Raw genomic sequence first — 13,338 nt, 5'->3', positions numbered from 1 at the left:
GGAAGGCAGCATAGAGAAATCTTCATCTGGAGGTGGTTTCCTGCTTCCTCTAAGTGATCTACTACTTCTGGAGTCACCTTATCTAATGGAGTTTTCACCCCTTTTGATATGGGCTACAGTTCTAGTTTTCTGGACACCCCATGACATCAAATTACATTGTTCTGTGTACTTCTAAGTAATAGTTCAAACATTTCCCATAGTTGTGACAATGGTAACTCATTAGCCCAGAATCCGTATTCATTTCACATGTGCTTTCTAGTGAATTAACACTCTTCTCATTACCAACTCTGTTTCTTTATTGCAGAGCGAAAGAGCATTCACCAGTTTCAGCAACTTGGTTTAGTTCTCCTCGAGCGCCATGGGGTTAGAAGCGAAGCACCTTGCTGTTCCCCACCCTTACTGGCCTCGAAACTTGGAGCTCCAGCACTACATCCCCAATGACCGCCCCATGTGGCAGATATTGACTTTCCTCTTCTCTGTCTCTGGGCTCCTGCTGATAGTAACTTGGCTCATAGCAAGATGGCAGAACAGGACAGCTGCACCGTTTGGAACCTGGCGCTCCTTGGCTATCTGCTGGTTTGCTGTCTGTGGCTTTATTCATGGTGTCATTGAAGGCTGGTTCAGCCTGTACCACAAGGAAATCGCAGGGGACCAGTCTTTTCTTTCACAGCTCTGTAAGACTGACTTGATGGTGGGGGGATGAAGGGCATGTATGCAAAACACCAGAGTTCTTCTCCCAGTTCTGGGGAAAGTATCAGTTAAATAAGGGGAGCATTATATAGACTCTATCATTAACATTTTATTTTATTTATTCAGTATCTATCCCACCCTTTCTCCCAAAACCAGCAAATAGAACAAAGTAGCATTATTATTATTTTTTGTAGAGATGTAATATGCTTAAATTGGCTTTGTTTCCACTTGGAAATTGGTGCTGAATTCGAAAGTCTGAACAGTTCTCTTTACCTAATTGCTAGTTAGTGAAATACACAAGCTTTTCAATTCATGTGAAATGTTGTGCTTCTCAGCTTATTATAACCAATGTTGTGCCTTATTTTCTCTCCTCACTATGCTATAGGGAAGGAATACGCCAAAGGTGACAGCAGATACGTCATGTGAGTGTCTGCTTTGAGGCGGTGGGATAGCTGTTTGTCTATATCGTAATGGAGGAAAAGGATTCAGTCGTGCAAAGATCCAGCGCTGAATCATTAGAAACAGAAAGATTGGTGTGGGGGAGCACTAACAGCTTTAAAAGGCTATAGATGCATATTTTAAGCTACATCTTATAACATGGCGGCCCATAAGGAGGTAAAGTGGGACAGGCTTGCATGGGATTACCCCGAGTCATTTCTCTTGCGTTTCCTCACAGAGCTTGCATTTTGGGGCGAATAATACTTTAGCTGAGAAGCCACTGTTGTTGGCATTAGATGCTTAACATTTTGCTTACCGCCTGCAGGGTGAAGGCTAGTTGTTAGTTAGCAACTGTTGGGTGTGTGCTAAAAGCTTCTGGGGTAGCCATGTTAATCCGTTGCAGCAAAAAACAAGAAAATTTGCCTCCTTGTGCCTTAAAGAAGAAGACATTTGTTGTAGCCTAAGCTAGGCTTGGAGAAACTTGGGGCTGGGGTATCAAATGCAGCCCTCGAAGCCTCTCTGCCTGGTTCTCAGGACTCTTCCCCAGGCAACCCCTCTGCTCCCCAAAACACACCTCTTGAGCTGTTCTGGCTGGAATGTGTCCCTGGACTCTTGCGTGCCTAGATGAAGGGGAATCTCTGACTTCTGTGCAGTTGCAATGCAGCCTGTTGTACAAAGTCACATCCAGTAAAGCTCTGCTTGCTTTTCTTTCTGTCCCCACCCACCAGTGGAATGTGGCCCCAGAAAGCATTCTACAGGGTAGTGCAACCCTTGGGCCGAAAAAGCTCCCCCCCCCCAGCATAAGCATTTGTGGACTCAAGTTTGTCTCTTAATAATGCTTCAATGCATCTGATATTGGAGCTGGGGAGGTGGAAATGTGAAGAGTGAGACCAGAGAGAAATGCAGTGCAAAAAACAGTTTGGATGGTTGTCGATCCCCAAGTGATTTCTATTTCACTTTTGTCCCTACAGATCAGACAGTTTCACAGTTTGTGTGGAGACCATCACAGCCTTCGCCTGGGGCCCCCTCTCCATCTGGACTGTGATAGCTTTTCTTTCAGACCAGCCCCATCGGTTTGTGCTGCAGCTGATTGTGTCGCTGGGTAGGTATATGAGGCACACACAAGGACAGATTTCTAAATATAATGACGGCCGAGCTCAACTGCATCCCAGTCCCCTGTTCCTTTTCACCACATGTTCTGCACTGGAAGAATGCCTGAAAAGGTTGCTGCATGCTCCTTGTGTTCCTGGCATCCATAACCCCTCACCCTTGTCTCCCCACCCCAAACAATTAAAAAAAATCCAAGTTATCTCTCTCACACTCAATTACAACCACTGGAAAACCTAGGAAACTCATGGAACTAGGAAATTTGGGCTGTGTATCTTTTTTGTCTGGTTCTAATCCAGACGTGGGGAACCTTGGGCCCAGCGGCCAAATGTGGCTGTCCAGATCTCTTGCCTCTGGCCCTCAGGGTTCTCTCCCAGGCCCTGCCCACTCCTGTGCCAGACCCTCCACTGGCCCTGCTCAACTCACTTCCTGGTGTGCTTTTGTGTCTCTGGAACTGTGGTCCTGCTTTTCACTTACCTGGCTGGAGAGATGTGTGTGAAAACTTCTGAAGTGTTCATGACTTGAATGTAGGCTATGGAAAAAAAGCAGGAGTCAAAGTTGTTCCGCCACTCTAGCCACACCCATTGCTGGTAAGTGGCCCCCAGATGGTTGCCCATGAAGGGATGTGGCCCCTTGGGCTGAAAAGGGTTCCTTACCCCCTGCTCTAATTGGTTGTCTTGTCTCTACCATTCACTGCAGGCCAACTCTATGGAGATGTTCTGTACTTTTCTACCGAGTATTTCGAGGGCTTCAGTCACAGTGAGATAGGGCACCCGATATACTTCTGGTTTTATTTTGTTTTCATGAACGCTTTGTGGATCATCATTCCTTCCATCCTCATCCTGGATGCTTGGAAGCACCTCAGCGCTTGCCAGAAGATAACGGATGCTGGCAAATTCAAGAAGCACTGACCTCTTGCATAGTGGATCATCATGAACACATATGCCATTGGAGAAGCACTGGAATAATTCAGGGATTGGTTGGCTACTTTCTGGTGCCTTGTCTAGGTTTATTTCGTCCACCGCCCCCATCAACTAGGGACATTCTCCAAGTATCCACCAATTACCCCTCCTTGGGATTAAGTGGAATGGCCTTCTGTATCTATTTTACAGCTGCTGGAATATGCTCTGTCCTGCAGCTCCTTCCAGAAGAGACTTCTATCAAAGACCCCTGGAACTGAGAGCTGGAGCAAGGCAGGGAGAGTGTCTTGAGGGGAAGCCCTATTGCATTTGGTAGGTTTTACTTCTGAGCAAATGGGTTGCAGGTCCCATTACGGATAGCCTCCATCATGCAATTCTGTATTAGACTAAGCAGAGCAGTGCTATGAAGACTTAATATAGGGCTCTGTGTGACTGCTAGACCCTGGGGTTAGGGTTATATCTCAAGCTAAATGAGGCTGCAGAGTAGAAGCATCCAGTTGTTTTAATTTCTGTTTGGGATGCTTGTGTATCTAGTTGTGAAGGTAGCACAAAATCCACCATTAATAATATTATGCTGATTTCACATCTAGATCTCTTCTTAAGAGGGGACCTTTCTCCTGCTTTTGAAACAAGTTTCTTTTCTGTAAACTATGCTGCTGAACTCACTGGTTTTGTAAAATGAGATACAATTGTTTTTTAAATAAATGATGATCCACCTGCTTCCTTGTCTGTTGAAACTGTGTGCATGGCAGGTGGGGAAGTGTGTAAGGAGGCCAAGAAGAAGCTCTGCTTGGTGGAAATCTTCATGCAAAATTCTATGCGATGTGCTTCTACTTATGTTTAAGAGTTGCCTTAAATCAGTGGTGGCGAACCTATGGCACGCGTGCCAGAGGGCACTCACATCCTTCTCTGTGGCCATGCACACCGTCGCCCCAGCTTCCATGCTAGGCGCTCGAGCGTCCAATGCCTGCAGCCCTGGTACCGTAGCTTCCATGCTGGGGGTAGGGAAGGAGTGAGGAGGAGAGGAGGGCTGGGTTAAGATTAGAATTATGCTTCTACTTATGTTTTAACAGTTGCCTTAAATCAGTGGCGGCTGGGTTAGGGTAAGGATTAGAATTGGGACGCGGGTGGCGCTATGGTCTAAACTACAGAGCCTAGGGCTTGCCGATCGGAAGGTCGGCAGTTCGAATCCCCACAACGGGGTGAGCTCCCTTTTTTCGGTTCCAGCTCCTGCCCACCTAGCAGTTCGAAAGCACGTCAAGTGCAAGTAGATAAATAGGTACCGCTCTGGAGGGAAGGTAAACGGCGTTTCCATGCGCTGCTCTGGTTCGCCAGAAGCGGTTTAGTCATGCTGGCCACATGACCCAGAATTTGTCTGCGGACAAACACCGGCTCCCTCAGCCTATAGTGCAAGATGAGTATTAAACCCCAGAGTCGTTCACGACTGGACCTAATGGTCAGGGGTACCTTTACTTTTACCTTTACCTTAAAGGATTAGAATTAGGGGATAGGGTTAGGGTCAGGGTCAGTGTTAGTGTTGTTTTATGTTTTCTTGTGATTTTGATTGATTTGTGGTTGGTTTGCCTTTTTCAATTTGTTGTGTTGCTGCTTTCTCACGGGTTGCAAGTTTGTTAGCTTTGTGGTTTTCTGGAAAGTTTCAGTTTTTACTTTGAATGCAGCCCTGGCGCTAAGTGAGGGAAAACTGGGCCAGGGCTCCACTTCTGAGAGATCCCCGCCTCCACTCCTGCTTGTAAGCAAGCTTGCTTGTAAGCAAGCAGGAGTAGGATCGGGCTGCTCCGCTAGGCAGCGTTGCTGCTTGCACGGGAACAGGAGCTGGATCGGGGCTGCTCAGCTGGGGAGGTGCAGGCTCCTTCACACTTTCTGTTGAGGGGTTCGCGGCTGCACTCCCCTGAAGGAAGAAGTTTAAAGGAGCCCCCACCTCCACATCAGATCCCCTCAAACCCTGTGAAGGCAGTCAGGCTGAATAGTTACTAGGGCTGGGGAAGGGGGAAGCAGCCCGGACGCTGCATCTGAGAGACCCTGCACCACCTGAAGGCAGCTAGGCGCTTCTCAGCTTCCACAAAAATTTCCAAAACTGGAGCACTCATTTCCAGGTTTGAAGTGTTCAGTTCCAAGTAGTTTGAGAACAAAGCTGTTCGAAAACTGAGGTACCACTGTATTTACTTCCCCCAATTTGAACTGTATTTATTTTTTCCCCGGTGGTGATTTTCTTGAGTCAAAATGAGAGTACCCCTAAACATTTTTTTGGAAAAAAAGCACTGAATTACACCATAAAATTATATATCAATGCAAAAACCTTTATGAAGGATTATTTATTACAACAGCAGTCATAAAGAAGAAACGTGAAACACAGAGAAAATGAGATATACAGGTTAAATTGCCGTGTTGACACTTTATGATAAATAAGTGGGTTTTGGGTTGCAGTTTGGGCACTCGGTCTCTACCAGCCCTGAAAGCAAACTACAAAACTAAATACTTGTTTCTGCACTAGTAATTTATTCAAACATCGCCCTCCTTACAGTGCATGGCAGTAATCCCACTCTGGGGGTTACCAGAGCATGGATAACTGGGCAAGACTATCCTAGTTCAGGATCAGCAATGGCTGGCGAGAAGCGCTCTTGGGTCTTTTTACCCAAGCACAAACCCAGGTTTCAGCATGCATGCCTTCAAGAGGGAGCTGCAAGTATAACTAACGACAAACAGAAATTCAACAGGTAAAGCTTTCACTAGAATGCCAAAGTGGCAACAGAGGTGGGGAAGTTTTGCTTGCTGTTTAAAAGTAGGAGCCCTGCCAGAAAGAAAGAAAAAAGACAAATCTTCCTATATAAATAGGACTTCAAGGCCACACCATCTGTTTTGGCTCCTCTGTCGCTTGCCCCCCCTCCTCTTCCTCACTGCCAGCTATTAGCTGCTTTCTCCCTGGTGGCAAGAGAGACAGAGAGCTGCAGCAATGGGGATGGGGAACCTGCGTCTCTCCAGGCAGGAACTACAACTCCCATTATCCCTGACCCTCGGCCATGCACTGTATAATTGATTAATACTGTATAACTGTATAATTGATTAATCTATATGGTGAGCCGGCTCAAATATATTTAATCAGTTAACACATGCAGACTATAAAGTAAAGTACACTGGATAATTTATTAGAGCACCAGATTCTATGTACTTTGTGTTATATCAAGGCAGTCCCAGGCTTGCCTGCTTCTCAGAACCCAAAATCTATCAATGTCCAAGAGTATCCAAGAGCACAGAGTTCTCCGCTGGCTCCAAAACACAAAGCAACATCTTGGCTCTAAGGATGACATGTTCAGGGCCTCCTCTGACATCAGTAGCCCATGGGCAAGTCCAGAGTCCAGCCAGGACTATGGGGAAGCTTCCTGTTGCAACCATCTATCAAGCCACAGGAGGCCCAAACAGGTCCATAGTTTCCACCACCAAGCAGAGATGCTCCAGGAAGGAGCTGATGGACACACACAAAATCCGGGCTTCATCTGCTCTCCATCAACTGCAAAGAAATAATATATATATATTTTGTATAGACCGAAACATAAAACGTCAACACTTGCACTACACTTAACAGTCCAATATCCTCATTCTATTCCAGTCCCTCATTCTATTCCAATTTATTCTTATCATGGCAGCACCTGAATGCAAAGGACTCAACAGACAGGAAGGGAGGAATTATTATTCTCCTCTATATAGTATCATCAACTTGTATAACACTTTACAGAAAATACGAGTGGATAGATCTCTGCCCTGGCAGGCTTACAGTTAGAATTTGGCACAACAGAGGAAGGAGAGGGATGTGGGGGCAGCAAAGGAGGCGATGATTTGACTGACAAGTGCTCTGGTTTAGTTAGAGGCCTGGCTGCTGTGGTGTCCCTGCTCCAAGGGCTTCAGGGGAAGGTGAGTGGGAAGTCTTGAAGGAAATAAGCGAGGAGGATGCACAGAGGGGTTCTGATAGGTGGTACCGGGCATATGGGGCACCAGGGAGGAAAAGGCAGAGATGTTTCGGGGAACAGAAGATGTCTAGAGGTTGAGGAGGTACAAATAATAAAATTATTGCTGTTGTTTAAACCTTGGTTCAAGTCCAGCATCCCATCCATTACGGCGCCACCTTGTCGCTCATCCTCCTGCAGCTTGTGCAGGAGACCTTCCTGCAGGCTGCACCCAGGACTCAGAGCCCACCATCTGCCCCGACTGTCGCCACACCTGGCCCCTTGCAGAAGGGGGCGCCTGGCCAATACTCCCACATGCAAGATGTCCTCTGTCACGTCCAGTTCCTTGCTGATTCCTTCTTTGCGGGGCTCAGGATCCGGGTCCAGGGAGCCCAGCGCAATCTGGGCCAATGTGGATGATGGGAAAGGGATCCTTAGCTCACAGATGTTGGGGGTAGCGATAAGGAGCATAAAACGTACAAGAAAATTACACACACAAGCGCACACTGCCTACCTTTCCAACAAGAGACACTCTCTCTATTCAAGGTCACCATTGTATTCTGTGTTTAATATTTCTGGGAGAGCTTCTAGTCCCTGGTTTTTGACTGAGGGGCTCTGACATGGATTAGAATCTCTGCTTATCCATGACTGTGGATGGAGAAACTCAAGACCAATGTTCCAATTGCAGGGTGGAGGGCAGAGGGGGCCATTTTTGTGCTGATCTCTTTTCCTTCTATTTTTAGAGGGGTTTTGCATCAGGGAAGCAGGGGAAGATATGTTATAACTAGAACAGGAGGGGGCTCAGGGCACGTGGATTTCATTCAAGGCCTTCCTACCTCTTTCCCTTCACCCCACTCAGTCACCATTCTGTCGTATTTGCAGTTGTTAGTGGTCAAAAAGCATTAAAGGGCAACTTATCCCCATTTCTCTCCTCACAAAGAATCCTGGGCACTGTAGCTTACCCCTCACAAAGCTACAAAGTGCCCATAATACTTTGCAGGTGAAACCCTAGCAACCCATCACCTTGACATCCCAGCAGCTCTTGCTTCATTTAGTTCTTAAGGGGGAGAGATAGAGAAAGAGAAAGAGAAAGAGAAAGAGAAAAAGAGAAAAAGAGAGAGAGAGAGAGAGAGAGAGAGAGAGAGAGAGAGAGAGAGGTTGCATTGGAAGTAAGCAGGGACACCGCAGGGGCTTGAACCCCGTCCTGGGAACCAGGAGCACCAACCACCAGCGTCTTTTGCTTTTTTTTGGCCAATGCAACAAGGTGAAAAGCAAAACCTGAGAGAACACTCTGAATACAGAATGTTCTCTCAGGAAAAAAGAAAACCCTTAAGAATTATGAAGTTGCAGACAGAACACAATCGAGGTTTTATCCCTTGCCATTAGCAAGGGATATTCACCTAGATGTGTTTAAGTCACAGAGTGCCATGTTGACTGCCATTAATTTGCAGGGCAGAACAGAGAGACTGGTTCCAGTCTTCAAACTCTGCCTTTATGCTCACCGTTTTGTCTGTTCCTCCGAAGTGTGAATTCATGGGCCTGGAAGTTCCTTCTGCTGGTCTGTGAAAAGCAATCTGAACTCATTACTTTGCCCCCGGCCCTTCCCGCCAATTCCAGACAAATGGTTTTGGAACACAGCTGTTCTGACTGACCTGACTTCTGCAGGAAGAGCTGGCTTCTCCTGAGTGTGGTGGGCTCTTGGACAGAACTGTGACGAGATCAAGCAGGGGGAAATGGAGAAGCCAGCACAAAAGGATTGGACTGAAAAAGATCACTGAATTGTGGAATGTTAAGTTCACTTGCCGTTAAGTTTCCTGAAGGCTTGCAAAATTCTATTTCTTGTGTCACTGAGATGCACCTGGAAGAGACTAGGGTCTTCAGCAGCCCTCCCCTCCAGACACAGGAGCAAAAACAGCAGGTTACCTAAAGCAGCACAGTCAAGACGCAGGTGTCTCTCAATCCTACACTGCAGATGTTCACTTGATGTATCAAGAACTCTGACATTGCCTTTTGTCAATGGAGCAGATCTGCTTCTGGCACAGGTAGCTCTGTGAGGTTGGTAAAAATAAGAGCTGGAACAAAACAAGGCTGGCTGTCCCACCAAAAGATGTACCTTATTGTGTGGTGATGGCACAGGAAAGGGCCTCCCCTGCAGTGGTGTCCCGACAAGAGAAGTCCCTCCAGGTAGAAGCATGCAGAGCGACCACATTCGGCTTTCAAATTGGCAACTCTTCTGAAAAACTGATTGAATAACCAACATTGCTCAATACAAGCTTTTTGGAATATTTAGTTTGCATATTTGGGTATTATTCCATTTAGAGCCTACCTTTTCTCCAACAGGCTCAGGGTCCTTGAATGGTCCCCCTCACTGCGACCTGAAAGAATCTTTGTACAAAGAGTTGCAGGCAGAACACAACGGATTTTCTCCTCAGCCAAGCACAAGATACTCACCTACTTGACTTTCAGCCAGAAGGCACACAACTGCACTGCTGCTACAATTATGATAGAGCATTTAGAGATTAATTGTTAGTTATTAGCGCCTATTGCTACCTCTGATAATTCAAAAGTTTTTTTTACTAGAAGGTAGAATTGTAGTTGAAGGTTACAGGCAAAGGAAGCAGTTTCCTACACCAGGTTTTTAAATAAATTACCTTAGGAACAGAAGTACTGATGAGGATCCAAATTTTAGTATTTGTCGGAAACCCAGCAACTATCAACCCTCTCATGCAAGTTTTCACCAAAAAGCCAGTCATAGAATTTGGGTCAAATTAAATTTCGAATCAAGTCTCAGCATTTATAGATCATCTTTCCTGCATTCAAGAGCTATACCTGTACCCCAGGCAAAGAAAATGGGGAGCTACATGCCTCCTTTATCTACAGGATTGAAGGGTACAGACCTCTCTTCCAAAATGGTTGACAAATGTGGGTTGTTATTATGATTTTGTGTGGCCCCTCTCTAGTCATTAGTGGAACAATCAGCCACCCCCTTATCTACAAGTCAAAATGGCCAGAGAGTCAGGATTCATAAGATTTCAAATATTTTCTCAGTGCTTTCAGCCTTACCGTTAGCAGACAAAATCTTCTGCCCTTTATGTACAGGAAAAAATGGTCAAGGCTCACACTTCCTAATCAATAATATGTATATGCTTAAACATTTGCTGGACTTTTTTTGCTTAGAAATGGCCGACCAATTGGTGAAAACCTCTACTCACTCCAACGCCTCTACCAAGGCGCCTCTACCATTGCCACCGGTAGATTCACCCTCAAAATGCCTTATTTGCTTTTTCACACTTAAAACAGCAAGGCAACTGTTAGAGACAAAGGAAGATGTTTGATGCATCAGGTCTTAAAATGGGTGTTCTAAATGGGTATTCTACATTAGGAACAGTAGTATGGATTTATGGATTTATACACATCTGAAGGAACAAAAACTGAACAATATTTTGGTGACCCTCTTCTGCAGTTGCCCAGTAACTACAATTAGGTATAATACTCTCACCCTTGGTTGCTTGCTTTTCACTGCTTCGCCTCATAGCTGTCAACGTTTCCCTTTTTTAAAGGGAAATTCCCTTATTCTGAATAGGATTCCTTGCAATAAAAGGGAAAAGTTGACAGCTATGCTTCTCCTTGTGGCTTTCTCAGTTATTTCCCCCCCTTTTTCTCCTCCCAGAAACAATTCTTGATCCTAGTGGCTTCCATACCTTTCCTTGATCAATAGTTATTTCGCTTTCATTATTTTTAAAATTCACCACTCTGAAGTGGCTCCCTGAATGCTTTTCTGTTGCCTTGATTCCAGTCAGGAAGGGTGGGGTATTATTAAAATACAATCATAATCACAATCATAATCATATTCATAATAATTCCTCTTCCTAGCTTTATATGTCAAATGCCACCACTTTTAAGCAGCTGATAATTGGAAGCCACATTATAAATAAATGAAGTTCTGCCCATTAGTGAAGGAGCTTTTCTATAGCCCCCAGGAAGCTATCACAAATGCAATGCAATGCATTTTTGTCAACAAGGCAACCTGAGCTAACCTGAAATTAAATGGAACTGTGTTGTCTTCTGCGCCTCTGCTTTGCTCTTTCTCACATGCACAGCTTTCTTTCCCCTTCGATCCCCCTACCCTTCTCACTTCTAAGTCTTACCTGTGTTAAAATCCTACCAATCTTGGGTTTTCTAACTTCTGGAGCGAGGTTCTGTAGCAAGTGGTCACAGACCAGATCCAGGTGCTCTTGGAATAAGCTGATTTTCTGGGTCCACTTCCATCAGGGTTTAGGCCTGCTTTTGGCACTGAAACTGCCTTGGTCGCCCTGTACTTCTGTTGAGAGACAAGGGATGGCACTTAGTGACCCCAAGTGCCTTCCATCAGCTTTGGCTGGTGCCCCAGCTATGCCCCTATCTGGACAGGGATACCGAACAGGGATACTCATCTCAAAGGAATGGCCAGACTACCAGGAAAGGCAATCAGATAAGGCATTATCAGATAACCTGGCAGACAGGAAAAGCAACAACATTCAAATTTCTGTTGTAGACCACCTTTTCTGTGATGTAGGTATGATGTTTGTGGGGGGTGGTCTTGGGTTACACCCCTTCTGTGATGTATGTATGATGTATGGAGGGGTGGTTTTGAGCTCCAGGGCAGGGAATTTAAAATGTCTATATAAGGGCGGGCACACCTGGGTTCTGGGTCCTCCTCCATCTTTCTGTATGTTGGGGAGCACCCTGTTGCAACAGTTCAATAAAGAGCAGGCTTACTAGCTGCTTTGCTTCTCATTATTCTCTGGTTGGCCTCTGTTATTTTCTCCTACAAAGAGCCCTCTATAAGGGCTCTTGTGTCCTCCATAAGGGAATAAGGGCAGATTTTTGTTTATTACAGCCCATTACTAGGTTATCATACTTGACAGTTCAGAATGAACCCCAGACGGTTTGTGTGATTTGATCTACATAGATCCACAATGTAGCCAAGAAGCTTCTGTTCCACCCTAGAGATTAAACCTCTTAAGATCCGCCTCATCTTCCAGGTGCTAATAGGAAGGTTTAACAAAATTTATTAAGACTCCTTCAAAGGGGAAATAGGGGCATCTCAATTATTGCTCTGGGGTTGTTCTCTGGGTCAGGGAGAGGCAGTTCTGCTAGTTTGCACCCCAAACCTGCTGTGGATGAGGGCACCTTATTCCATCCCCAGGACACTTTTGCTTCTATTCTAAACACTTCCATTATTTATTTATTTTAAAGGCAAGGCATGAATGTTTAAATTAATATAGATCTGTATTTTAAAAAGGAGGATACAGCATTCAAGGTGCCAAAAGAAGGTACTTCTATCTGATGAATTGCAAAGCCAGTAGGAATCTGCATTTCAAACACGAGTGAAGAACCTGCCATGACTCCTCTTTAAAGACTGGGTTTATTTCGATTCCATCTCACACAGTCCCCAGAAGACTATGTTGTCTTCTCCCCTTCTGCTTTGCTCTTTATCACATATGCACAGCTCTCTTTCCCCCTGGATGCCCCTACCCTTCTCACTTCTAAGTCTTACCTGTGTTAAAATCTTCCCAATCTTGGTTTTTCTTACTTCTGGAGTGAGGCTGGAGCGAGTGGTCGCAGACCAGATCCAGGTGCTCTTGGAAGAAGCTGGTTTTGTAGATTCTTTTCAATCAGGGTTTAGGCCTGCTTTTGGCACTGAAACTGCCTTGGTCGCCCTGCACCTCTGGCGAGAGACAAGGGAAGGCCTTGCTCAGTGACCCGGAGTGCCTTCCATCAGCTTGGGCTGGTGCCCCTATCTGGCTAGGCCCCTACCTGGACAGGGATACCTAACTACTGTTGTCTATGCTCTGGTAACCCCTTATTGGGTTGTTGATTTTGTTTTGATTTTGTGTATTGGGTATTTTATGGGAACCGCCCTCAGACCTTCGGGTATAGGGCGGTATTTAAATTAAATAAATAATGATGATGATGATGATGATGATAATAACTTTGGCAAGAGAAACGCCAGCCTTCTTATAATGAAATGGCTTCTCCAGTTGCCTTTTAAAAGAAAAGCCTTCTATTTTCTGCAATTATTCTTCACTTTGCTTGAAGCAGACTTCATCTCCACCCACCCACCCTTTCCTCTGTTCCTTTTTACATCCAAAGACTAGTTGGTCGAAGGTTAAATAAAGTTGATTTCACCCCTCACGTTCCTTCATGTGTCTTTGTTTTCCCTTGGCTTTTCTAGTCATCAG

At 45.4% G+C, this 13,338-nt stretch overlaps 1 protein-coding gene and 1 long non-coding RNA gene across 2 annotated transcripts; one reads left to right on the top strand and one right to left on the bottom strand.

Annotated features, from left to right (window-relative positions):
* Positions 1-266: 266 nt before the first annotated feature.
* On the top strand, positions 267-3,807 carry EBP (EBP cholestenol delta-isomerase). The gene is made up of 4 exons (XM_053371237.1): positions 267-674; positions 1,076-1,112; positions 2,100-2,230; positions 2,935-3,807. The coding sequence occupies exons 1-4, from the start codon at positions 359-361 to the stop codon at positions 3,144-3,146; spliced, it is 696 nt and encodes a 231-aa protein (XP_053227212.1). The 5' UTR covers positions 267-358; the 3' UTR covers positions 3,147-3,807.
* A 4,428-nt stretch (positions 3,808-8,235) lies between these two features.
* Positions 8,236-9,343, bottom strand: LOC128405069 (uncharacterized). Its single transcript, XR_008328222.1, has 2 exons — positions 8,767-9,343; positions 8,236-8,674 (listed from the first exon to the last, which is right to left on the bottom strand). It is a non-coding gene; the product is annotated as an uncharacterized LOC128405069 (long non-coding RNA).
* Positions 9,344-13,338: the final 3,995 nt, after the last annotated feature.

This window comes from Podarcis raffonei, chromosome 17 (assembly GCF_027172205.1).
Source record: "Podarcis raffonei isolate rPodRaf1 chromosome 17, rPodRaf1.pri, whole genome shotgun sequence".
NCBI lineage: Eukaryota > Metazoa > Chordata > Lepidosauria > Squamata > Lacertidae > Podarcis > Podarcis raffonei.
Note: the sequence above shows the minus strand (reverse complement) of the source record. Positions and strands in the feature narration are given on the sequence as shown.